This window comes from Oncorhynchus masou, chromosome 5 (assembly GCF_036934945.1).
Source record: "Oncorhynchus masou masou isolate Uvic2021 chromosome 5, UVic_Omas_1.1, whole genome shotgun sequence".
Classification (NCBI taxonomy): domain Eukaryota; kingdom Metazoa; phylum Chordata; class Actinopteri; order Salmoniformes; family Salmonidae; genus Oncorhynchus; species Oncorhynchus masou.
Genome location: NC_088216.1, coordinates 15,990,929 through 16,018,732, shown reverse-complemented (window position 1 = coordinate 16,018,732; position 27,804 = coordinate 15,990,929). Strand labels below are relative to the sequence as shown.

Here is a 27,804-nt window from a genome sequence, read left to right as displayed (position 1 = left end):
AACCTGGTAGCCTGGTCCCAGATCAAAGCTTTCCAGCCCTAACCTGGTAGCCTGGTCCCAGATCAGGGCTTTTCCTGTCTTAACCTGGTAGCCTGGTCCCAGATCAGGGCTTTTCCTGTCTTAACCTGGTAGCCTGGTCCCAGATCAAAGCTTTCCAGCCCTAACCTGGTAGCCTGGTCCCAGATCAAAGCTTTCCAGCCCTAACCTGGTAGCCTGGTCCCAGATCAGGGCTTTTCCTGTCTTAACCTGGTAGCCTGGTCCCAGATCAGGGCTTTTCCTGTCTTAACCTGGTAGCCTGGTCCCAGATCAGGGCTTTTCCTGTCTTAACCTGGTAGCCTGGTCCCAGATCAGGGCTTTTCCTGTCTTAACCTGGTAGCCTGGTCCCAGATCAAAGCTTTCCAGCCCTAACCTGGTAGCCTGGTCCCAGATCAGGGCTTTTCCTGTCTTAACCTGGTATCCTGGGCCCCGATCAGGGCTTTCCAGCCCTAACCTGGTAGCCTGGTCCCAGGTCAAAGCTTTCCAGCCCTAACCTGGTAGCCTGGTCCCAGATCAAAGCTTTCCAGCCCTAACCTGATATCCTGGTCCCAGATCAGGGCTTTTCCTGTCTTAACCTGATATCCTGGTCCCAGATCAGGGCTTTTCCTGTCTTAACCTGATATCCTGGTCCCAGATCAGGGCTTTTCCTGTCTTAACCTGATAGCCTGATCCCGGATAAGGGCATTCCTGCTATAACATGTTAGCCTGATCCCAGATCAGGGCTTTCCTGCCGTAACCTGAAAGCAGAGAACATACACACACACACATGCATTGCTCACGCAAGCTCGAACACAAGTGCAGTCTTCATGCAAGCTAACACACACACACACACACACATATTGTGCATGCACGCACACACACAAGTGCATTCTGCATGTATGAACACACACACACACACACACACACACACACACACACGCACGCACACACGGGCTACGGATAAGAAAACCACAACGTCCTCGTTTCCCAGAATGTTTACAAGCTGTTTCCAATAACAAACAAACCTCAAACCACTAACACCCCCGTCCCCTCCTCTCTTCTCTACCTCTCTTCTCATCCTCTCTTCTCTCTGACTTCTTTTCCACCAACGCTCACTCCTTGACTCTCCCCTCCCCCCCACCCTCCCTGTCTTCTCTCTGACTTCTTTTCCACCAACGCTCACTCCCTGACTCTCCCCTCCCCCCACCCTCCCTGTCTTCTCTCTGACTTCTTTTCCACTAACGCTCACTCCCTGACTCTCCCCTCCCCCACCCTCCCTATCTTCACTCTGACTTCCTTTCCACCAACACACTCTCCCCTCCTCCCCCTTCACCTCCCCCTCTTGTCTTTGACTTCCTCTGTACCTGTGGCTGGGTGTGTACATCCTGTCCTACTTAAACACTGGACCAAATCAACCCCTAGGTTACATCATAACTGGCACCCTTATTCCCTATATAGTGCACCATATACCCTAGAGGCCCTGGTTAAAAGTAGTACACAATATAAGGAATAGGGTGCCATTGGGAACACACTCCTAAGCCCCTCCACAATGAGGACAACGGTCTCCAGTTCAACTCTACTGGGAGCCCACAAGGTGTGCAGGGTTTTGCTCCATTTCTATATGAACATCCTGTCCTAGTAAACCCAGGCCCAGATCAGCTCCTAGTCCTCTACATAATAAAGCCCTAATCAACCCATAGCCCCCTCTATAATAAAGCCCTAATCAACCCATAGCCCCCTCTATAATAAAGCCCTAATCAACCCTAGCCCCCTCCATAATAAAGCCCTAATCAACCCATAGCCCCCTCTATAATAAAGCCCTAATCAACCCATAGCCCCCTCTATAATAAAGCCCTAATCAACCCATAGCCCCCTCTATAATAAAGCCCTAATCAACCCATAGCCCCCTCTATAATAAAGCCCTAATCAACCCATAGCCCCTCTCTATAATAAAGCCCTAATCAACCCATAGCCCCCTCTATAATAAAGCCCTAATCAACCCATAGCCCCCTCTATAATAAAGCCCTAATCAACCCATAGCCCCCTCTATAATAAAGCCCTAATCAACCCATAGCCCCCTCTATAATAAAGCCCTAATCAACACATAGCCCCCTCTATAATAAAGCCCTAATCAACCCATAGCCCCCTCTATAATAAAGCCCTAATCAACCCATAGCCCACTCTATAATAAAGCCCTAATCAACCCATAGCCCACTCTATAATAAAGCCCTAATCAAAACCTAGCCCCCTCCGTAATGAAGCCCTAATCAACCCCTAACACAATGAAGATTGAATCAGCTCCTAGCCCCCTCCATAATGAAGCCCTAATCAGCTCCTAGCCCCCTTCATAATGAAGCCCTAATTAGCTCCTAGCCCCCTCCATAATGAAACTTGAATCAGCTCCTAGCCCCCTCCATAATGAAGCCCTACTCAGCTCCTAGCCCCCTCCATAATGAAACCCAAATCAGCTCCTAGCCCCCTACATAATGAAGCCCTAATCAGCTCCTAGCCCCCTACATAATGAAGCCCTAATCAGCTCCTAGCCCCTCCATAATGAAAATTGAACCAGCTCCCAGCCCCCTCCATAATGAAACCCTAATCAGCTCCTAGCCCCCTACATAAAGAAGCCCTAATTAGCTCCTAGCCCCCTCCATAATGAAGCCCTAATCAAAACATAGCCCCCTCCGTAATGAAGCCCTAATCAACCCCTAACACAATGAAGATTGAATCAGCTCCTAGCCCCCTCCATAATGAAGCCCTAATCAGCTCCTAGCCCCCTTCATAATGAAGCCCTAATTAGCTCCTAGCCCCCTCCATAATGAAACTTGAATCAGCTCCTAGCCCCCTCCATAATGAAGCCCTACTCAGCTCCTAGCCCCCTCCATAATGAAACCCAAATCAGCTCCTAGCCCCCTACATAATGAAGCCCTAATCAGCTCCTAGCCCCCTACATAATGAAGCCCTAATCAGCTCCTAGCCCCCTCCATAATGAAAATTGAACCAGCTCCCAGCCCCCTCCATAATGAAACCCTAATCAGCTCCTAGCCCCCTACATAAAGAAGCCCTAATTAGCTCCTAGCCCCCTCCATAATGAAGACCTAATCAGCTCCTAGCCCCCTCCATAATGAAGACCTAATCAGCTCCTAGCCCCCTCCATAATGAAGACCTAATCAGCTCCTAGCCCCCTCCATAATGAAGCCCTAATCAGCTCCTAGCCCCCTCCATAATGAAGCCCTAATCAGCTCCTAGCCCCCTCCATAATGAACATCTAATCAGCTCCTAGTCCCCTCCATAATGAAGCCCTAATCAGCTCCAAGCCCCCTACATAATGAAGCCCTAATCAGCTCCTAGCCCCCTCCATAATGAAGCCCTAATCAGCTTCTAGCGCCCTACATAATGAAACCCTAATCAGCTCCTAGCCCCCTACATAATGAAGCACTAATCAGCTCCTAGCCCCCTCCATAATGAAGCCCAAATCAGCTCCTAGCCCCCTACATAATGAAGCCCTAATCAGCTCCGAGCCCCTACATAATGAAGCCCTAATCAGCTCCTAGCCCCCTCCATAATGAAGCCCAAATCAGCTCCTAGCCCCCTACATAATGAAGCCCTAATCAGCTCCTAGCCCCCTACATAATGAAGCCCTAATCAGCTCCTAGCCCCCTACATAATGAAACCCTAATCAGCTCCTAGCCCCTTACATAATGAAGCCCTAATCAGCTCCTAGCCCCCTCCAAAATGAAGATTGAATCAGCTCCTAGCCCCCTACATAATGAAGCCCTAATCAGCTCCTAGCCCCCTACATAATGAAGCCCTAATCAGCTCCTAGCCCCCTCCATAATGAAAATTGAACCAGCTCCTAGCCCCCTCCATAATGAAACCCTAATCAGCTCCTAGCCCCCTCCATAATGAAACCCTAATCAGCTCCTAGCCCCCTCCATAATGAAACCTTAATCAGCTCCTAGCCCCCTCCACAATGAAGCTCTAATCTTTCCTAGCCCCCTCCAAAATGAAGATTGAATCAGCTCCTAGCCCCCTCCATAATGAAAATCTAATTAGCTCCTAGCCCCCTACATAATGAAGATTGAATCAGCTCCTAGCCCCCTCTATAATGAAACTCTAATTAGCTCCTAGCCCCCCTACACAAAGACTCTCTAATCAGCCCCAAGCCTCTTACACAATGAGGACAGCGGTCTTCAACCTTGATTCTAGAGATCTAAAGGGTGTGCAGGGTTTTGGTGCAGCCCAGCACTAACACAGAACAAAGCCTGGGCTTCTCTGGGCCCAGGATGGAAGAATCCTTTCCTAGCGCATAGCCTCGACACATTTCATCAGCCCCAAGGGATGGGAGAGGTGTATGCAATATTGTAACTGCTTCGCTCTCTGTGAGTCTCTCAAGTGATAAGTCATCATCATCATCATCACTACCGTGATCATGACCTTAACTGTGTAATACTGTGTCTTCCAAATGATCCCACTCAAACCCACACATGGCCACACACACAGGCAGAGTAGCTTTTCTTGATTGAACAACAAATGTAATCCATAACCAATACATCATAGATGTAGGATCTTCATTTGAGACAGTTTTCTATAGCAGGGAAATTATCCTGCAGCAACTGGAAATGTAAATTATTATGTGGATTATAGTTATGTAGATTATGGATATTTGTTGTAGGGGCTGATACATTTTTCGATAGGGCAAATCAAGTCTGACATTTTAAATTGGAAATTACAAGCTTTTGAAGCCTTATTGAGCCTTGAATACACTACAAATTTGCATTTTCTACTGTGCAGGAAAATTCTAAGCAACAAAAGAGTGATCAAATTAAGATCCTACATCTGTATATGAATATTCATAGAGACTCTTACCTTACTGTATAGTGGACCTTCTTGTAGTCTCAGAAACACCGGCTTCTCAAAGCTCTACGGTTGAGTTACGTTTCACTCTGACCTGAAGGACAAGTGCTTAATGAGAAATCAGTTTCTTGTCTCTCAGTTGGTCGCCACCGGATGATTCAAACCCATTAATGATGAGAAAAACATCTGACTGCCTTCTCTGAAAAGTAAATGAGTGAACAGAAAAGGGATTTTTGTGACTTCAGTTAGTTTCAACTGAAACCACACACACACACACACACACACACACACACACACACACACACACACACACACACACACACACACACACACACACACACACACACACACGTCATCAACGCTGCTATCTGTACTTGTCAGAAGCGGGGTTAAATCAAAAATATTACATTTTTCAGTTGTTCTTCTTTCGGTCTCTGTTCTGGTTCCTTTTTTCTAAAGAATATGACTTTGGTTACTGTGAAATGTTGAGATGATGTAAAGTGTAAAATGAGAACATGTTGTGTTTTTATTCCTTTCTGGAAATAACAGGGGCAAAAGCTTTGAAAGTGGCGTGTGTGGCGAGTGAGGTAGTGAAAGAGAGAGACAGAGACCAAATACGATGTTTTGCTGCCCTCAACTGGACAAAGTATGACTAGAGTATGGCCTCGGTGTAACAAGTAGTTGATTTTCACAGCTGCTATTCACCTCCACAAGCAGCTACGAAAGGAGACTAATTAGCATGTAATGAACAGTCTTCTTTCAACCGTGTCCAGGGGCTTTGTTGATATAGAAAACGGATAAAGAGGTATAATAGCTTTTATAGAACTTATTTTTAATATTAGATAGAAACAAAAACTCAATCATGTTCTTAACCAATTAAAGATCACTGATTGCAATACACACCATCAGGAAGAGGTTTTTAGGGGTGGGGGTATTTTCCTCCCTGTTCTGCTGACTAGTATTTTTCTCTGCTCATAAAGGACTAAGGCACTAATTTGGTGGTAAAAAACAAACAAATAATCCGAAATGTTTTATTTTTACGAGTATTATTTTTTAAATGTGATTCATCAGGGGGCGCTGAAGCACATCCAGCATCCTTACTTCCTGCTGCTATGCATACCATGTGTTTATTCCACATTAAGTACATTCCTATGACTACGGAATGTCTTCCGGTTTAAAGTGTGTGTGTGTGTGTGTGTGTGTGTGTGGGTCCACTCGGCCATCCTGTATATCTCTGCTGAACAGTGGGTGGGTCTGGTCCAAACGTAGAGACAGATAACAGACTGAACCCGTTCATCTGATGATCATAAACACACAACTATTGTCCAATAAACATTCCCCCTCCCTCCGTCTCATCCAAACAAACACTATTTATTTACTCAGTTAAGAACAAATTCTTATTTTCAATGACGGCCTAGGAACAGTGGGTTAACTGCCTGTTCAGAACGACAGATTTGTACCTTGTCAGCTTGGGGATTTGAACTTGCAACCTTTTGGTTACTAGTCCAACGCTCTAACCACCAGGCTACCCTGCCTCCCCAATGTTGGTGCTTCCCTTAGTTCAGCAGGTACCTCTACCTCTACAGTATCTATGTTGGCCTGAATCTGGATCTGGTTTCACCAACCCAAACACTTCAGTGGAGTTGAAGTAGTGAGATACTGTAGATCTGAGACATTCACTATCCTTCAAACCTGAGACAGACAGAGGAAAAAGAGAGAGAGGGGGGGGGACAGAGAGAGAGGAAGGGGGGAGTGGGAGAGAGAGAGATACATGTATATTATGTAGTTTGATTGTCAGTATTTATTGTAAAGAAAAACAATATGACAATACAGCAAAACAATAAAACAACACAGAGACTGCAATGCATGTGTGTGTGTGTGTGTGTGTGTGTGTGTGTGTGTGTGTGTGTGTGTGTGTGTGTGTGTGTGTGTGTGTGTGTGTGTGTGTGTGTGTGTGTGTGTGTGTGTGGTCTGTGGTCTGCTCGCAAGCATGTCTGTGTCCCACATTATTATTCCACAATCCCTTTGCTCACCCAGGAAGTACCAGACCAGAGTGCTTCGTCCGGCAAGGATGATGATGGTGACCATAGTGAGGCTAGGAGCGGTGAGGCTAGGAGTGGTGAGGCTAGGAGTGGTGAGGCTAGGAGTGGTGAGGCTAGGAGACACCTATAGGGTCATCTAGACGTATTAGAGGACGTCACAGAGGTCTCGTTAGCAGCCTGAAAGGAACATCAACACCACCACACAACCCCCCCCCCACACACACACAATGCTCCCTAACTGTAAAGAACAACAACAACACCACCACACAACCCCCAAACACACAATGCTCCCTAACTGTAAACAACAACAACACCACACAACCCCCCCCACACACAAATGCTCCCTAACTGTAAAGAACAACAACAACACCACCACACAACCCCCACACACACAATGCTCCCTAACTGTAAACAACAACAACACCACACAACCCCCCACACACACACAATGCTCCCTAACTGTAAAGAACAACAACACCACCACACAACCCCCCCACACACACACAATGCTCCCTAACTGTAAAGAACAACAACAACACCACCACACAACCCCCACACACACAATGCTCCCTAACTGTAAACAACAACACCACCACACAACCCCCAACACCACACACACATGCTCCCTAACTGTAAAGAACAACAACAACACCACACACAATCTAACTGTAAAGAACACAACACCACACACCCCCCCACACACACACAATGCTCCCTAACTGTACACAACCCCCACACACACACAATGCTCCCTAACTGTAAAGAACAACAACAACAACACCACCACACAACCCCCCACACACACAATGCTCCCTAACTGTAAACAACAACACCACCACACAACCCCCCCTAACTGTACACACAATGCTCCCTAACTGTAAAGAACATCATCAACAACACCCCAGACACAGGTATTCTTTCATCCTAATGGTGATGTTTGGGGTAGAGTATGCAAATCTGACTCTAGATCTGTTCTTATGGACAAGGCTTCTGTTTCTGATCTGTAATCAAGCATTAGGCTACACGATAACTGAAATACTCGAATGTTTCTAGGGAGCTATTATAAATTAGAAAATATATGTTATTTACTTTATATGGTAGCTAAATCATATGCCTATTGCCAATCACTACTTCTGCTGACCCATTCTAATGCCAGCTCCACAAGAGCGCGACTTTTTGGAGCCGTGCCCGAGGGCGATCAAACTTCACAAAACCGTTATTCCGCGCGAGACATTCTCCGTTGGAGCGGTTAATTTCTTCATGTGTCTTGGTTGAACCCCCATCCAGAGTCAGACATGTCGGTAACGACCACTAGAACGGCAGGAGGAGACAACTCTACCTTTTATTTCTTAAATCCAAAGGTAGGCTAGAGCCCTCGGTCAATATTTCCTAAAGCGCATTGTACCTCTCGAATTTCCATTGGACCAGATAAGCCAGTAGCCTAAACTTGAACCAATAATAACAATAGCCTAAAAGCTCAACTTAATTTATCCTACACGTAAAAAAAATTGATTGCGAGACATTTGTTGTCTCTGTCTGGTAACTGTCAAAGCATTAAACATTTAAGATTAGTTCCGTTCTCGTTATTGTCATTATTTCGCCTCTATGGCCTATTTATTGCCTTACCTCCCTACTCTTCTACATTTGCACACACTGTGCATAGGTTTTTCTATTGTGTTATTGACAGTACATTTGTTTATGTGTAACTCTGTGTTGTTGTTTTTGTCGCACTGCTTTACTTTATCTTGGCCACGTCACAGTTGTAAATGAGAACTTGTTATCAACTGGCCTATCTGGTTAAATAAAGGTGAAATTAAATAACAAAAATTTAAAAAATTAAAAGCCATCGCCTGTAGCACCGTACATCTTCTCGGGGCATGTAACAAGTGTAGGTTCTATTGACATCAGCAGTCGACGCCTAACAGCAGCACCTTCACCATCATCCGGGCAGCCCGGTCCCGCATCCAACAGGGTCTGTGCTATCTGGTATTGTTGGGACGGCTCTACCCCATTGAAGTCGAAAATCAAATGAGTTAAAGTAAGGGTTAGGGTTTAGGGTATGGACGTCCTAAGGATCCCGGAGAACACTGACCTAATGGTACATTTCAATGGGTCCAATGGAAGAGTTTGTAGAATTTGTAACGCACACACACAGAGAGAGACAGTTGATTCTTTATTAATTGGCTGAAATATAAAAAATAAAAAAACACCAACTTTCAGCTATGTTAAACAATAAATCCCTTTACCAATGACTGTCAATAAGATTGTAATGAAAATTAAGCTGCCTTATAAAAATGCATTTAAAAAGGCTAACTTACAATAATGACAATTTGCAAAAACCCAAACAATTTCATCTGTAACATTTTTATACATTTTTACCCCCCCCCCCCCACACACACACACAGTTCCCCAAGAGCTGCCCGTCAACCACCCGAGAAAGATGTTATCATTCCATTCCCCACCCCAAAGCCCCCAATGCACCAACAACCAACAAAATTATCAAAAGACAAAAAAAAGACTAAGGAAAACAGGAAACAACAATGCAAATAACAAAAGACATCAAGAACAACTAAAATCATAAGAGCAAGGTCAACTGAATATGTTTGAGTGCACGTTGAGTGCACGTATGGCACAATTTCATTTGTGTGTCCATGTATATGCCTGTGTACAAACACCTGCACGGCATCAGCCTCAGGCAAACTGGCATTAGCTGTAACAACACTGTTAGCTGTGACAACACCGTTAGCTGTAACAATACCGTTAGCTGTGACAACACCGTTAACTGTAACAACACTGTTAGCTGCTGTAACAACACTGTTAGCTGCTGTAACAACACTATTAGCTGTGACAACACCGTTAGCTGTAACAACACCGTTAGCTGTAACAACACTATTAGCTGTAACAACACCGTTAGCTGTAACAACACTGTTAGCTGCTGTAACAACACTGTTAGCTGTAACAACACTATTAGCTGTGACAACACCGTTAGCTGTAACAACACCGTTAGCTGTAACAACACTATTAGCTGTAACAACACCGTTAGCTGTAACAACACTGTTAGCTGTAACAACACTGCCCCTCAGTGTTTGTTTAGTTTTATTTGGACTTTATTTGTTTTACTTTGATCTTTGACCATCATTCTATCCCCCACCAAACAACTCCAATCTCACTTGTCTCCAATTCCACATCCCAACCCTCAAGCTTCCCTCAGCTTCCCTCAGCCCATCCCATCTCTGCTGGCCACCCTCTTCGGATTTCTATGCACTATATATCTTCCAACTATGCTGTGATGTTTAACATACAACAGTGTTATTTAAATATACAAAAATAATATAATTTTTCAAAAGAGACATAACATTCAAGATGGCCATGTTATACACAACATAATAATACATTCTTCATTTCTACTGAGAGAATTATCAGTATCAGATCAGTATTTACTGGGAGCACAATCATAGTATCATATTGATGTCATAAATAGATGTAGTACTGTCCTGAGAGGTAGAACAGTGTGGTATGAAAAACAACAAGGCCCGGGGGGGTGTGGTATGTACCAATATACCACAGCTCAGGGCTGTTCTTAGGCACGATGCAACGTGGAGTAAATGAGCCATATATCACAAACACCCGAGGTGCCTTATTGTTATTATAAACTGGTTACCAAAGTAATTACAGCAGTAAAAATACATGTTTTGTCATATCCGTGGTATACGGTCTGATATACCATTTATTTCAGCCAATCAGCATTCAGAGCTCGAACCACCCAGTTTATAAAAGCTTATAGACAATTTTCTGAGTATTCAACAGAAAATATATGACTTGAGTGGTAAACTCAACTGCTATTTCTTCTTTGTTTTTTAAACGAACAAAGTAGCCTACAAGACAAAACACTGTTTATGAATAACACAAAGCAATGAACACTAACTGTCTTTATCCTCCTGTTACCATCCTATAGAACCACATTAACTGTCTCTATCCACCTGTTACCATCCTATAGAACCACATTAACTGTCTCTATCCACCTGTTACCACCCTATAGAACCACATTAACTGTCTCTATCCACCTGTTACTATCATATAGAACTGATGATATGGATGTGTATCTATATAAGGTACAGCAGGGCTATTCAACTATCTTCTTACAGAGGCCAGATGAAAAAAGGTTTAATTGCAGGGGGGCTGGACATTTTCCACATGTGATTATTTTTCGAATAACTGAATAAAACAAGTGACTCACAACCATCCAATAAAACAGTTAAATAACTATTAAAAGCTTCTTAAAAGTAATTAGTTCATTTTAAAAGCATCTGAAAACTAAGCATCTCAGTAAATAACACAAAGATATGTCAAATCAGGTCATGTCAAATTCCAGTCTGAAGGAAGGATGCTGTGAATGAATTTCCCTCGGTCATTAGGTGCGCTGTTTGTCTCTCACTTCTAACGAGTCTTTGTGAGCATCAGAGAGGGCAACAGAAGGCATGTATGTGTTCCTTAGAGGTGTAGCTTTCATCATATTTTGAAGCTTAAACTGTTCAAACGCTACTGCCAAATCCATATGACGAAGAGAAAAACCCATTGACATTCTACATAGGCACCAGACTATAGACAACCACCATAGTGCTTGTCATTTTGACACTGAACGGCGGATTTTGGTGGAAATAAAACTTTTTTTACAGATATTTTATTAATGTTCAGGGTTTAAATTCATAAACGGGCCGGATCTGGCGTGCGGGCCGCTAGTTGAATAGCCCTGATGTACAGTATCTACTGGACATGCATATCTATGAACCTATCTAAAACATTCCCATACCTCAACCACATCCCATTAAAAGGGAAATCTGGGATTCAAACAGCAACAAAATGAATGTACCAATCCCCAGATTGGCCCTTTTTTCTCTATCCACCTGGAAGCACTGTATCCCTCCCAATGACGTATATAAACCCTGGATTGCTGATGCTACTGTATGTTTTGGCCAATGAGAGGTTTTGAAGCCACCGGTTGGCCATATTGGCACTCCTCAGAAAAGCAGTCCTCCATAGACTACGAGTATGAGTCACAATACACATAAAACTTAGCAGTCAAACAGGGAAATGGTTCCAATAGTTTTTACACCATTCATTTTACCCATAGGGGATTTTAGAAACACTTAAAATAAGGGCAGTGTTTCATGTAGTCTTACCCTGATTTAATGTTTTGATAACCATGTAAATCTCTCTAGGACAAAGTGACTTTTATCAATATATTCGTCTGTATTTACCCCCCCCCCCCCAAAAAAAAAAAAAATGTGATGCTTATTAGCTGCTAATGTGGCTATCATAAAGACCTACAAATACCATGAGGGAAAGGGAATAATAAAACAAAAATGTTGTTTTAAATGTTACCTTTATTTAACTAAGCAAGTCGGTTAAGAACAAATTCTTATTGACAATGACGGCCTCCCGGGGAACAGAGGGTTAAACTGCCTTGTTCAGGGGCAGAATGACAGATGTTTTACCCTGTCAGCTCGGGGATTCAAACAAGCAGCATTTTGGTTACTGGTCCAACACTCTAACCACTAGACTACCTGCTGCCCCAAATCTCTGGGTTAAGTGTCTAATGTTAGCTAAATGGAGTAATGAATGAATTGGCAGAATCTTTTCAAATGTACAATTCTGGAAACTGTCTTGTGCAAGTTTTAAATTGACACAATACCTGCTAGCAAAAGGTGACAGCGATGACAGCAGAGATGATGTGCAGGACTTGCATGATGTCTATGTTGATGCGAATGTGTATCTTCAAATCGGAGAGTATATAGAGCCGAATATACAGTACCAGTCAAAAGTTTGGACACACCTCCTCATTCAAGGGTTTGTCTTTGTCTTTACTCTTCTCTACTTTGTAGAATAATAGTGAAGACACCAACACTGTGAAATAACACATATGGAATTAAAGTATATTTTTATATTTGAGATTCTTCAAAGTAGCTACCCTTTGCCTTGACAGCTTTGCACACTTGGCATTCTCTCAACCAGCTTCATGAGGTAGTCACCTGGAATGAATTTCAATTAACAGGTGTGCCTTGTTAAAAGTTCATTTGTGTAATTTATTTCCCTTCTTAATGTATTTGAGCCAATCAATTGTGTTGTGACAAGGTAGGGTGGTGTACAGAAGATAGCCCTATTTGGTAAAAGACCAAGTCCATATTATGTCAAGAACAGCTCAAATAAGCAAAGCGAACGACAGTCCATCATTAATTTAAGACATGAAGGTCAGTCAATCCGGAAAATTTCAATAACTTTTAAAGTTTCTTCAAGTGCAGTCGCAAAAACCATCAAGCACTATGATGAAACTGGCTCTCATGAGGACCGCCACAGGAAAGGAAGACCCAGAGTAACCTCTGCTGCAGAGGACAAGTTCATTACAGTTACCACCTCAGAAATTGCAGCCCAATTAAATGCTTCACAGAGTTAAAATAACAGACACATCTCAACATCACCAGTTCAGAGGAGACTGTGTGAATCATGGTTGAATTGCTGCAAAGAAACCACTACTAAAGGAAACCAATAAGAAGAAGAGACTTGCATGGGCCAAGATACACAAGCAATGGAAATTAGAACGGTGGAAATCTGTCCTTTGGTCTGATGAGTCCAAATTTTAGATTTGTGGTTCCAACTGCCATGTCTTTGTGAGATGCAGAGTAGGTGAACATATGATCTGCATGTGTCTCTGCACCTCCAGGCTGTGATGATCTCTGCACCTCCAGGCTGTGAGGATCTCTGCACCTTCAAGCTGTGATGATCTCTGCACCTCCAAGCTGTGATGATCTCTGCACCTCCAAGCTGTGATGATCTATGCACCTCCAAGCTGTGATGATCTCTGCACCTCCAAGCTGTGATGATCTCTGCACCTCAAAGCTGTGATGATCTCTGCACCTCCAAGCTGTGATGGTCTCTGCACCTCCAAGCTGTGATGATCTCTGCACTTCCAGGCTGTGAGGATCTCTGCACTTCCAGGCTGTGATGATCTCTGCACTTCCAGGCTGTGAGGATCTCTGCACTTCCAGGCTGTGAGGATCTCTGCACTTCCAGGCTGTGATGATCTCTGCACCTTCAAGCTGTGATGATCTCTGCACCTCCAAGCTGTGATGATCTCTGCACCTCCAAGCTGTGATGATCTATGCACCTCCAAGCTGTGATGATCTATGCACCTCCAAGCTGTGATGATCTATGCACCTCCAAGCTGTGATGATCTCTGCACCTCCAAGCTGTGATGATCTCTGCACCTCCAAGCTGTGATGATCTCTGCACCTCCAAGCTGTGATGATCTCTGCACCTCCAAGCTGTGATGGTCTCTGCACCTCCAAGCTGTGATGATCTCTGCACCTCCAAACTGTGATAATCTCTGCACCTCCAAGCTGTGATAATCTCTGCACCTCCAAGCTGTGATAATCTCTGCACCTCCAGGCTGTGATAATCTCTGCACCTCCAGGCTGTGTAAGGGCTATTTGACCAAGAAGGAGAATGATGGAGTGCTGCATCAGATGACCTGGATTCCACAATTACCCGACCTCAACCAATTGAGATGGTTTGGGATGAGTTGGACCACAGCCAACAAGTGCTCAGCATATGTGGAAACTCCTTCAAGACAGTTGGAAAAGCATTCCAGGTGAAACTGGTTGAGAGAACACTGAGAGTGTGCAAAGCTGTCATCAAGGCAAAAGGTGGCAACTTTGAAGAATCTAAAATATATTTTGATTTGTTTAACACTTTAACACCGCCACAAGGAGTCGATAGAGTGCGATGAGCCTAGGAAAGCCCCCCGGCCAAACCCTGGGCCAATTGTGTGTCGCCCTATGGGGCTCCTGCTCACGGCCGGGCTCTGACACAGCTTGCGATGCAGAGTTTTAGACCACTGCGCCACTCAGGAGGCCACAGGCCTTATTTTAAGTGTTTCTAAAATCCCTTAAGGGAAAAATGAATAGTGGAAAAACAATTGGAACCGTTTCCCTGTTTGAACGCTAGGTTTTATGGGTATTATGGCACCTCCACTGTGGAGCTCTATTGGAATGGATGGAATTCTACAGTATGTCATTGAAATGTTTCAACAACCAAATGACGCATTTGTAAGTCTTTTTTTGTTGTTGTAGTGGGGACAGTTACATTAGTTCTTAAAAAAGTGTGTCTGTAATAGAATAAATGTGGTAAAAACAAATGTAGACATTAGTAAATGCATTTCTATAGCTTCCAAAGTATTTTTTACAATGGAGGGGGAGTGCCTAGATGGAGGAGTGGTGGCTTCAAAACAGCCTGTCAGTCATCTAGTGTATATATAAATCATTTCCCTCCCAAGTCAAATGTTTTCATAGTTCAGTTCTGAGCTTCTTTCACTGGCATGTAGCCGCCACTAGAGGGCTCTATTGCCATTGAAGAAGACAGGAGAGACATCTCCAACAGCCGGTCTTGATGACTGGTACTAGTACTGGGTCCCAGGGATGGAACCATCCCAAACCCAGAGAAGGTGAGGGGTAGTTGGGGTAAAACATCCAGCGGGATTGGTAAGGGAGTGGAACAGAATGGAAATATATTGTTAGTGGTAATAAGAGGGATATGGTTACAGGGGGTCACAGTTGGCCTGACCTCATCCTCCACACTCTCCTGGCTTTCCTGATCCTCTCCCCCACTGCCAATGCCTGAATCTGGGCTCTGAGGGGCCAAGAGTTGGGCCTGGAGCTGCAGATTATCCACACGTTCATAGGAGGAAGACATTGTGAGAGAACCTCCTCCAACCCCCATCTCCGTACCCTTTCCCCCTACACTATCCAACCCAGGTAGGGTGAAGGGAAGCTGGGGGAAAGCGGACAGGGAAATGGGTAAGGGGGTGGAGCAGAATGTAAAGTTATTGTTATTGATAAGAGGAAGAAGCGGAACAAGATGAAAGTCCTGAGAGACAAAATGGGGGGTGGATGCAATAGGCCCGACCGCATCCTCCACGCTCTCCTGACTTTCCTGATCCTCTGCCCCACTGCCGATGCCTGAATCTGGGCTTATGAGGGCCCGGCGCTCGGCCTGGAGCTTCTCAACACGCTCGTAAGAAGAAACCTGGAGGATATCTTCACCTGCACTGATGCCTCCAAATATACCTCCACCATACATCTCTCTATCCTTCCCTCCACCCAACATCTCTCCCTCCTTCCCTTCACCACACATCTCTCCCTCCTTCCCTCCAACCCCCATCTTTCCATCCTTCCCTCCACCCAACATCTCTCCCTCCTTCCCTCCACCCCTGATATCTTCGTCCTTCCCCCCTACACCTCTATTACTATCCATCCTCTCTCCTCTGTTCTCCTCCTTCCACTCATCTATCTCTTCAGTAGTGCCACCTACTGGTCCGTAAGGGGAGTGTACAGAGCAAGGTTCCAACTTGGTGGATGTGGATCCAGGCTGGGAGCATTGAGATAAGAAGTTGTTGAAGCCGGAGCGGCCACTGTTGTCCAATCTCTTCTTCAGTAGTAGTGCAGTACCGGTCTCCCTCCTCAGGGGGGCGATGGTGCCAATGCTGTTGGTAATCTCTACCTGGGAGATGTCTTCAAGGTGCAAGGCAGAGTCGACGGCTTCAAAGGCGAACAAAGGACCCAGCCAAGCCTGTAGGCACGGACACACACACAGAGACAGAGAGACACACAGAGAGAGAGAGAGAGACAGTGAGAGAGAAAGAGATAGAGAGAGTGACATAGATAGAGAGAGTGACAGAGAGAGAGAGAGACACAGAGAGAGAGAGAGACCGAGAGAGACGCAGAGAGAGAGACATAGAGAGAGAAGGCACGGAGAGGGACACAGAGAGAGAGAGAGAGAGAGACACAGAGAGAGAGACACACAGAGAGAGAGACACAGAGAGAGACACACACACACACACACACACAGAGGAAAATAAAATGATCATTATTTAGCTAAATGTTGGAGTGACTTCACTCCAACATGATGCCAATGTAAGACAATGATGAGGACAGCTCATAATAATGTCTGGTATTAAATATATGGAAACGATGTGTTTTATCTGTTTGATACAATTCCATTCATTAGGCTCCAGCCATTATAACCTAAATACCGCCATTATAACCTAACTACAGCCATTATAACCTAACTACAGCCATTATAACCTAACTACAGCCATTATAACCTAACTACAGCCATTATAGCCTACCCACAACCATTATAACCTAACTACAGCCATTATAGCCTAACTACCGCCATAACAAGGTAGTGCACAATACAGGGAATAGGGTCTCTTTTGGCACATAACTTCAGTCAAAAGTAGAACTGACCTTGAAGTTTCCATCGTGATGGAGGTTGAGGCCCTCAAAGTACCTGGAGGGATCTGGTATAGGAGGATTCAGAATCTTCTTGACCCTGTCAGCAATGAACGGAAATGAAAGGCAGTTGCACTTAACCAACTACAAAACATCACATCTAAAACATGATGTTTACTTTGCAGTCCGTTGGTGTTAAAATACATCACATTTACAGTGGACCCCACCCCCTCCCACCAACACAACACACACACACACACACACACACACACACACACACACACACACACACACACACACACACACACAGAGAGAGACAGTACTCACTTTCCTTTGCAGAGCGACATGGAGACCAGCAGGACCAGTACAACAACAGCTCCCACCACGGTGACCACCACAAAGTCCTGGTCTAGAACATCAGGACTACCTGAGAACAGGACCAGAGGAACAACACAGAACATACTTAGAACATATTTACAACGTACATAACAACACCACTGTTTTACTAAAATATTGGCATAGAAAAGGCTTCATGTACATTTCTGTCTGTAAGTTTGTTTTGTTTTGAGCATGTGTCTGCCTGTCTAAGAACGAAAGAAAGAAATAGGGAAGAAAGAAGAAGGAGCTATTTTTCAAGATTCATAAGGAAACACACTACTATGTCTGCCTTCCAAATGGCAACATATTCCCTGTTTAGTGCAGTGCTTTTGGCCCCTAGGGCTCTGGACTATGTAGGGAACTATAGGGCCATTTGGGACACATCCCAAGTATATATAGGCCCACATTCAAATGTGTACTAATAACCAATGACATCACTGAGGCTGTATTTACCTCCTTGCTTCATCTGGCCCAGAGTGGAGACCCATGATGCACTGGGGCTCCAGTCGCTCCACTGACAGTTTGGGTAATGGTCTGGGTCGGCTCGAACCCGGACTCTGACCTGGTACCTCCTTCCTCTCTCCAGCACCTCAGGGTCCAGGTCAAAATAGGTCTGTTTGTTTGATATGTTCACCTCCACAGCATCCTGCAGTAGCACAACATACAGGAGGTCTACTTTTAGATGTACAAAGAGAGAGACACAGTTGTTATTATCTATCCTCTGTCTCTGTCTCTCTCCCCCCCCTCTCTCTCTCTCACCTCCCAGTGATGTAGTTCCTGTTTCCACTGTAGTTGGAAGTCATAGTTGAATATCTTTCTTGAAATGGGAGCTCCTGGTGTCCAGGTGATTGAGGCATTGATGACAGTCGGCTTGCCAGGGGGATGCATTTTAACTGCCAAACACAAAACAACACAGTTAATGTACTCATAGTAGTACTAATATATTACTAATATCACTGTAACAGAACTACTAGTACTAAGTTGAATTAGAAATGTTAGCATCAGGTATGAATTAGTAATAAGTTGTTTAAATTAATAAGCTTTCCAGCATGTTCGTATTGCATTATGTTGTATTATAGTGTACTGAGTTTGAGCATTTTGTATGCTGACCACACAAAATTAATTTTCATGTAAATGGACAATAAAGTCACAGTACGAGTCGTTGTAGTTGGTGTACAATTAATGTAGTAGATTAGTAATATCTGACACATCGTACATAATATCACTCAAATTACTGTGCACTTACTGTGGTTAAATGGTTGATACAGGTGTTCAATCTGTATCACATAATCTTCTGCTTGTCCACACCGTACACCAATGGGTATTTCATCCTCTTTCCAAAAGAACTGAAAGATCATTTACAGAGGCTCAGTTATCCAGGGTTGTTTGTCTATATTATTATTAGAAAAACGTCATAAAAAATAATAAAAAATGAACAAATTCCTGGTTAATTTATTCATCCAGATTAATGTGTTACAAATTCTAGTTTTGATCTATAATAATGCACATATATAACCAAGCATTGGTTTTTAACTTGATGTAGTTTTATAAAACTCACTGGATTGCCCTCAAAGACCAGACTGCCGCCTCTCAAGGTTGTGTTGAAACCGGCCAAGGACTTCATCTCACATTGCCTGTAGTTACAACAGTGAGCCATTGTTTCAGTTAGCATCCCAAATGGCACCCTATTCCCTATATAGTGCACTACTTTAGACCAGGACTCTATGAGAATAGGGTTCCAGTTAGGGTGCATCCTTAGTCTTCTTTACCTTTTAAACCCGGGGTATTCACCATGCAGAGTGCACGGCATGTCTGGGGGTATGCATATGTTGTTCAACACACATGTGATGTTACTGATGAAGTCATTGACACACTGCAGACCTATGAGAAACAGAGACAAAGAGAGAGAGAGAGAGAGAGAGAGAGAGAGTGAGAGAGAGTGAGAGAGACAGAGAGAGACAGAGAGAGAGAGAGAGAGAGAGAGAGAGAGAGAGAGAGAGAGAGATAATTCAATAGTTGTGGCTTAGCATTGTTTAATAGCCAGTTTTATCAGGCTCTATATCATGTTTTATAAGGCTCTATGTCATATTGTATCATATATCGTACAATGGCAAGAAAAAGTAGATTGTGGACTACAGTAAAAAGAGGACCGAGCACACCACCATTCTCATCGATGGGGCTGCAGTGGAGCAGGTTGAGAGCCTCAAGTTCCTTGGTGCCCACATCACCAACAAACTAACATGGTCCAAGCACACCAAGCACAGTCGTGAAGAGGGCACGACAAAACCTATTTCCCCTCAGGAGAAGACTTGAAAAGATTTGCCATGGGTCCTCAGATCCTCAAAAGGTTCAACAGCTGCACCATCAAGAGCATCCTGACTGGATGCATCACTGCCTGGCAACTGCCTGGCATCCGACCGCAAGGCCCTACAGAAGGTAGTGCGAACGGCCCAGTACATCGCTGGGGCCAAGCTTCCTGCCATCCAGGACCTCTATACCAGGCGGTGCCAGAGGAAGGGCCTAAAAATTGTCAAAGACTCCAGCCACCCAAGTCATAGACTGTTCTCTCTGCTACCGCACGGCAAGCGGTACCGGAGCACCAAGTCTAGGTCCAAGAGGCTTCTAAACAGTTCTACCCCCAAGCCATAAGACTCCTGAACATCGAATCAAATGACTACCCCCCCACTCTGTAGCGGTACCCCCCTGTATATAGTCTCGCTATTGTTATTATACTGCTGCTCTTTAATTACTTGTTACTTTTATATCTTATTCTTACCCATATTTTTTTTTAACTGCATTGTTGCTTGGGGGATCGTAAGTAAGCATTTCACTGTAAGGTTGTTGTATTCGGCACATGTACCTAATACAATTTGATTTGAATTACCTGGATTACTGCATAAATTGGTCATCAAATTTGATCTGATCTTCATCTAAGCCACAACAATAGACAAACACAGTGAAATGAATTCCCAAGTTTATCAAGACATTTTGCAGGACAATATTAGGATATCTGTCCGCCAATTGAAGCGCAACAGAAGTTAGGTGATGCAATAGGACAACGACCCAAAACACAGAAGTAAATCAACAACAGAAGTGGCTTCAACAGAAGAAAACATGCCTTCTGGAGTGGCCCAGTCAGAGTCCTGACCTCAACCCGATTGAGATGCTGTGGCGTGACCTCAAGAGAGCAGTTCACACCAGACATCCCAAGAATATTGCTGAACTGAAACAGTTTTGTAAAGAGGAATGTTCCAGAATTCCTCCTGACCGTTGTGCAGGTCTGATCCGCAACTACAGAAAACGTTTGGTTGAGGTTATTGCTGCCAAAGGCGGGTCAACCAGTTATTAAATCCAAGGGTCACATACTTTCCCACCCTGCAGTGTGAATGTTTGCATGGTGTGTTCAATAAAGACATGACAACGTTATCAACCAAAACAAACAGCAAATGCATCCAACAACTTTGTAGAGTCACAAGCTTGATATAATCATTGCGTGCTATGAATATACAACCTAATACTTAACTTTTTACTACTTTAATATACATATTAGTGAATTTATCCCAATACTTTTGGTCCCCTAAAATGGGTGGTCTATGCACAAAAAGTGCTGTCATTTCTAAAAAGATTGGATATGGATGTAAATACACTCAAAATAAAGCTGACAGTCTGCACTTTAACCTCAAGGTCATTATACATGTGTTGTAATGCATTGTGAAGGGTATTGATGACTTACAGGACTGTGGTTGGCTGGAGCAGGTTAGTAGGGGGAGGAGCAGGATGACATAGAGACACCATAGAACCATTATGACTTCTTCTTGGTCCTTTTTCTCATTCTAGAACACAGTAGGAGACATCACCTTAGCAACAGGTGACAGGTGGCTTAGTGTTCCAAATGGTACCCTATTTCGTATATAGGGCACTACTTTTGACCAGGGCTCATTTGGCTCTGCACTATGTAGGGAATACGGTGCCATTTGGGATGGAAAACAGAAGGAACCATAAGGGAGGGAAAAAGGTGTATATGAATTTTCTGTCTGTTTGTGTGGTGATTAAGTGTTGTCAGTTGTATCAATGCCACACACATACCAGTGGTGATTTTAGCATAAAGTCTTGGTGAGGCAAACTGAAACTTTTTTAAAGACATGCCAGTAAAGTCATTTTGTTATTTTACTAGGCCTATGTGGTCTAAAAGTCAAGGAAAACACCATCGCGAGCATCCACTTTTATATACATTATACCGACGCACAGGCAGCGCAAACAAAACAGGCCTTGCAGTATCAACTGGAATTGCATACATCTATTACTGAACTTTTTGTGGAAAAAAAACTATTGGAATGAGACGAGTGTCACTGTCAAACATGGTTACAGACCCAGCAACATTTTATAGTAAGTATCCCCTCCTCATTTTATAGTAAGAAAAGCACATGAGCTAATTATAAAACGCAAAGTAAGCAAAACAATGAAATCATTCCAACATTGTCTAAAATGATGAATAAGATACTGTACTGAGATAAACCTATATAAGCAATATAGCAATTGGGTTGTACAAACCATGGCAGAAGGGAACGATGAGCGGATAAGAGGCAAGCAGTCATTTTGATTAAGATATTAATGAGCGAGTAGTCGATATAACTATTTGTTCAGCACTTTTGAAATGTACAGGGACAGAGTTCAGAACATCGGCCATTCTTACAGTGTTCTCCCTGTACACCAAGTCAGAACCTTAGGATAAATAATGGGGGCATATAAGCACACAACGAAAGCTCTTACAATATTCCATGATGACATTTCTCTAAAACAGGCTATAGGTTTCATGTGCACCACCAAGTCAGAACAGTAGGCTAAGTTCTAAGAGGGAGAGGTACCAAATTCTTAGGATGATGTCTTATGGGCTACTAACAGCTGACTACACGGCATACACTTTTTATTACATTCTTAGCTCCTGTATACATATCTCCCTGGCATATTACATTTTATCCAGCAGTATACAAGACATATGTTTGGACACAACCGTTGTTGTACTGTGCTCACTCGAATGTGGCGCAGTGGTCCTTCTTGTGGGAAAACTTTGTCATCAAACTTTGTCATCAAAGTCAGGCATTCTCTGGATTTATGCTGCTTTCAAGACAACTGGGAAGCCGGAATAAAACAAACAATCATGACGTCAGTGTTCTTCAGGTCAGAGATCTAGAAAGAGGCCAGAGTTCCCGACTTGGAATTTCAGGTTGGATGACCGTTCAAAACATATTTTTCCAGTCTGGGCCTGTTTTAGTTGCCAGTTGTCTTGAATGTGGCAGAAATCATGCTGGATTGACTACATGACCAATGTATTCAGTGCATGTGACAAATACACTTTGATTTGATGGGCAGTGTGCTGTTTGCAACCATTCTCTCATGTCTTGGTATTTAGTAAAAGGTCACTGGGGTTAGAGAGACTGATGTTATGTTCAGCCTGTGAAGATGTGAAGTTTCCACTCCTCTGTTATATAAACAACCATCTAACAGGTACAAGATGTGTTGAGCAGGTGAGGAAGAAGAAGATTGTGATGATGATAATGAATGACCTGGATGATATGTTAGTGCAGGGCTGGAACAAAAGCATGCACACCCTGTGTGGCTATAACGCTTCTTTGAACTGATTGTAATAAATAGATAGGTGGTTGAATGTTGCACAAGAGCAAAATGTTTATATCAGAGGAGGATGGCTCATAATAATGCCTGGAATGAAGTTAATGGAAGGGTATCAAACATGCTATATAATCAGTGTGTTTGATATGTTTGATACCCTTCCATTAATTCTGTTCCAGCCGTTACTATGAGTCTGCCACCAGCCGCCACTAGTTTCTGTTAGCTGTGAAGCCTTCTGATGTCGTGTTCGATGTCAAATGTACCAACAGTCCTGTGTCCCAATTCAGGGCTTTCCAGCCCTAACCTGGTAGCCTGTTCCCAGATCAGGGCTTCCTGCCTTAACCTGGTAGCCTGGTCCCAGATCAGGGCTTCCTGCCTTAACCTGGTAGCCTGGTCCCAGATCTGTTGGCGATCTTGTTTGGCATGACAGGGCGTTGGCATGATAGCGCAAACAGTCTGGCACTCAGGCTACTGTCCAGGGCCTGTATACATAAAGCCTCTCAGAGTAGGAGTGCTGATCTAGGATCAGTTCTGCCTTTTAGGCCACAGTTAAAAACACAGAAGGGGGGGGGATCTGATCCGAGATCAGCACTCCTACTCTGAGAGGCTTTATGAATACTGACCCTGATGGACTTTGTCCCTCTTATTGGTCTCTGGGTCAGACATTAGGAAGTTCCCTTCAGTGAAGTGAAACAGCACAGCAGACATGATCAACCTCTGAGAGAACAGTTTAAAGGTCAGGATCGCAGAGAACACACTCACACATGCCCACGCAAGCACCAACGCAAGTGCAATCTTAACGTACACACACTCACAAAACACGTTATCCATGCACACACACACACAAGCACATTCTGCATGCATGAACACAGTACTCACACACACATGCACACACATACACATACACACACACACACACACACACACACACACACACACACACACACAGTATATACCCACTCACACATCCTCTCATCCCACCCACTCACTCCCTCACTGGCAGTGTCTGAAATCTGGCTTGCCTACTACATGCATACTGTGTGATAATCTGTATACTAATGGTGCTGTATACTATTTAGTATAAATGTTTGCAGTCAGCAACAAATAACAGAAAACTAGCTTCATCCTACTGAGAATGTGTCATCTGAAGCACAACTGTGTTGATTCCAGCCATTCCTTCATTTTGGTAGAGCAAGTACCCTCAGCTGATTATCAGCTGTTGTCAGACTCACGTGGATTCCAAAACACCATTCTGTTCCTCAATAGTGTGCAGTGAATTCTACTAGATGAAAAGACTAAATTACTATGACATGCTGGTATTTACAGTTTTGACATGTCACATACTATACAACTTTTTCACAGCCCAAATGTTACTATTTAGAATGTTGGGGTGTTTAGACATAGCCGCTCACATCTCATCACCCCCCCCTCCCCTCCCCCTCTTCTCTCTGACTCCCCCTCCCCTCCCCCTCTTCTCTCTGTCACCCCCTCCCCCTCTTCTCTCTGACTCCCCCTCCCCTCCCCCTCTTCTCTCAGACTCCCCCTCCCCCTCCCCCTCTTCTCTCTGACTCTCCCCTCCCCCTCTTCTCTCTGACTCCCCCTCCCCCTCTCTTCTCTGACTCCCCCCCCCTCCCCTCTGACTCCCCCTCCCCTCTGACTCCCCCTCCACTCCTTCTCTCTGACTCCCCCTCCCCTCCTTCTCTCTGACTCCCCCTCCCCCTCTTCTCTCTGACTCCCCCTCCCCTCCTTCTCTCTGACTCCCCCTCCTCTCCTTCTCTCTGACTCCCCCCTCCCCTCCTTCTCTCTGACTCCCCCTCCCCATCTTCTCCCTGACTTCCCCTCCCCTCCCCATCTTCTCTCTGACTCCCCCTCCCCATCTTCTCTCTGACTCCCCCTCCCCTCCTTCTCTCTGACTCCCCCTCCCCTCTTCTCTCTGACTCCCCCCTACCCCCCCCCATCTCTATGACTCCCCCTCCCAATCTTCTCTCTGATTCCCCTCCCAATCTTCTCTCTGATTCCCCCTCCCAATCTTCTCTCTGATTCCCCCTCCCAATCTTCTCTCTGATTCCCCCTCCCCCTCTTCTCTCTGATTCCCCCTCCCCAATCTTCTCTCTGACTCCCCCCTCACCATCTTCTCTGACTCCCACCTCCCCCTCCCCATCTTCTCTCTGACTCCCCCCTCACCATCTTCTCTGACTCCCCCTCACCCTCCCCATCTTCTCTCTGACTCTCCCCTCCTCCCCCTCACCCTCCCTATCTTCTCTCTGACTCTCCCCTCCTCCCCCCTCTTGTCTTTGACTTCCTCTGTACCTGTGGCTGGGTGTGTACATCCTGTCCTACTTAAACACTGGACCAAATCAACCCCTAGGTTACATCATAACTGGCACCCTTATTCCCTATATAGTGCACCATATACCCTAGAGGCCCTGGTTAAAAGTAGTACACAATATAAGGAATAGGGTGCCATTGGGAACACACTCCTAAGCCCCTCCACAATGAGGACAACGGTCTCCAGTTCAACTCTACTGGGAGCCCACAAGGTGTGCAGGGTTTTGCTCCAGTTCTATATGAACATCCTGTCCTAGTAAACCCAGGCCCAGATCAGCTCCTAGTCCTCATAATAAAGCCCTAATCAACCCATAGCCCCCTCTATAATAAAGCCCTAATCAACCCATAGCCCCCTCTATAATAAAGCCCTAATCAACCCATAGCCCCCTCTATAATAAAGCCCTAATCAACCCATAGCCCCCTCTATAATAAAGCCCTAATCAACCCCTAGCCCCCTCTATAATAAAGCCCTAATCAACCCATAGCCCCCTCTATAATAAAGCCCTAATCAACCCCTAGCCCCCTCCATAATTAAGCCCTAATCAAACCCTAGCCCCCTCCGTAATGAGGCCCTATTCGTCCCTTAGCCCCCTATATAATGAAGCCCTAATCAACTCCTAGCCTCCCCCACAATGAGGCTCTAATCTGCCCTTAGCCCCCTCCATGTTGAAGCCCGCATCATCCCTCAGCAACCACTGTAATGAGGCCCTAATCAACTCCTAGCCCCCTCCACCATGAGGACAGTGGTCTTCAACCTTGATCCTAGAAATCTAAACGGTGTGCAGGGTTTTGGTGCAGCCCAGCACTAACACAGAACAAAAAGGCTGGCATATAGTACAGGAGTATATCAAACAGAATATATATTTAGAGAAAGATATGCACAAAGCTTGAAAAAGTGATTAAAAGCCTTGGGTTCTCTGGGACCAGGGTGGGAGAATACTGTGGTAGCACATAGCCTGGACGTCTCAATGGGCCCCAAAGGATTGGAGAGGCGTATGCAATATTGTAACGACTCCGCTCTCTGTGTAATCATCAGTACCATGATTTTACATTTTTTATATTTAAACCTTTAACTTGGCAAGTCAGTTAAGAACAAATGATTATTTACAATGACGGCCTACCAAAAGGCCTTCTGTGGGGACAGGGGCTGGGGTTCAAAATATAGGACAAAACACACATCACAACAAGAGAGACAACACAACACCACATAAAGTGAGACCTAAGACAACATAGCATGGCAGCAACACATGACAACATGGGAGCAACACAATGATCTTTATCTCAACTGTGTAATACTGTCTTCCAAATGATCCCACTCAAGCACACACACAGGCAGAGTAACTTTGCTTGAACAATAAATGTAACCCATAACCACCTGAAAACATCATAGATGTAGGATCTTAATTTGAGACAGTTTGCTATAGCAGCACCCAGAAATGTGAATTATAATGGACATTTTCTGTAGAGGGCTGATACAATTTTGTTAAGGCAAATCAAGTCTGTTAAAGAGGAAATTACAAACTTTAGAAGCCTTATTCAACCTTAATTACACTACAAGTTTGCATTTTCTACTTTGCAGGAAAATTCTAAGCATTAAACGATTCATCAAATTAAGATCCTACATCTGTATATGAATATTCATAGAGACTCTTACCTTACTGTATAGTGGACCTTCTTGTAGTCTCAGAAACACAGGCTTCTCAATGCTCTACGGTTGAGTTACGTTTCACTCTGAACTGAAGGACAAGTGCTTAATGATGAATCAGTTTCTTGTCTCTCAGTTGGTCGCCACCGGATGATTCAAACCCATTAATGACGAGAAAAACATCTGACTGCCTTCTCTGAAAAGTAAATGACTGAACAGAAAAGAGATTGTTGACTGAAAAGGAATTTCTGTGGTTTGTTAGTTTCAACTAAAACCACACACACGTCATCAACGCTGTGAGCTTGCTTCCCTTTGTCAGAAGTGGGGGTGGAGAATTTTTTGGTAAAAATATAAGTTCTTTCGGTCTCTGTTCTTGTTCCTTTTTTCTAAAGCATCAGATATTACTTCTGCTATTGTGAAATTTTAAGAAGTGTAAAATTATTTTTTTAAATTATTCCTCTGAAAATAACAGGTGCAAAAGCTTTGAAAATATCTTGATGTGAGTTAGGTAATGAAAGAGAGCGAGCAAGAGAGAACAAATACGTTTTGCTGCCATCTAGTGGACAAAGTATGAATAACGTGTGGCCTTGGTGTAACAACAAGTTGATTTTCTCCTCCACAAGAA

The 27,804-nt window shown here is 44.2% G+C and overlaps 2 protein-coding genes across 4 annotated transcripts in view; both read right to left on the bottom strand.

Moving 5' to 3' along the window:
- LOC135534579 (interleukin-2 receptor subunit beta) overlaps positions 1-5,077 on the bottom strand; it is a 22,028-nt gene extending 16,951 nt beyond the window's left edge. For both annotated transcript variants that reach the window (XM_064961532.1, XM_064961538.1), the window contains exon 1: positions 4,885-5,077. The gene's annotated coding sequence lies outside the window, so the exon portion shown is untranslated. The remainder of the gene's footprint in view (positions 1-4,884) is intronic.
- Positions 5,078-9,074: 3,997 nt separating this feature from the next.
- On the bottom strand, positions 9,075-27,408 carry LOC135534313 (interleukin-2 receptor subunit beta-like). Of its 2 annotated transcripts, XM_064961354.1 has the most exons (10): positions 27,189-27,408; positions 21,312-21,411; positions 19,348-19,459; positions 19,137-19,212; positions 18,825-18,924; positions 18,338-18,471; positions 18,032-18,224; positions 17,528-17,627; positions 17,216-17,300; positions 9,075-16,535 (listed from the first exon to the last, which is right to left on the bottom strand). In XM_064961354.1, the coding sequence occupies exons 2-10, from the start codon at positions 21,379-21,381 to the stop codon at positions 15,261-15,263; spliced, it is 2,145 nt and encodes a 714-aa protein (XP_064817426.1). In that variant the 5' UTR covers positions 21,382-21,411; positions 27,189-27,408; the 3' UTR covers positions 9,075-15,260. The 2 variants fall into 2 exon arrangements, with proteins under 2 accessions (XP_064817426.1, XP_064817431.1); XM_064961359.1 differs by lacking the exon at positions 21,312-21,411.
- Between the last annotated feature and the right edge of the window lie 396 nt (positions 27,409-27,804).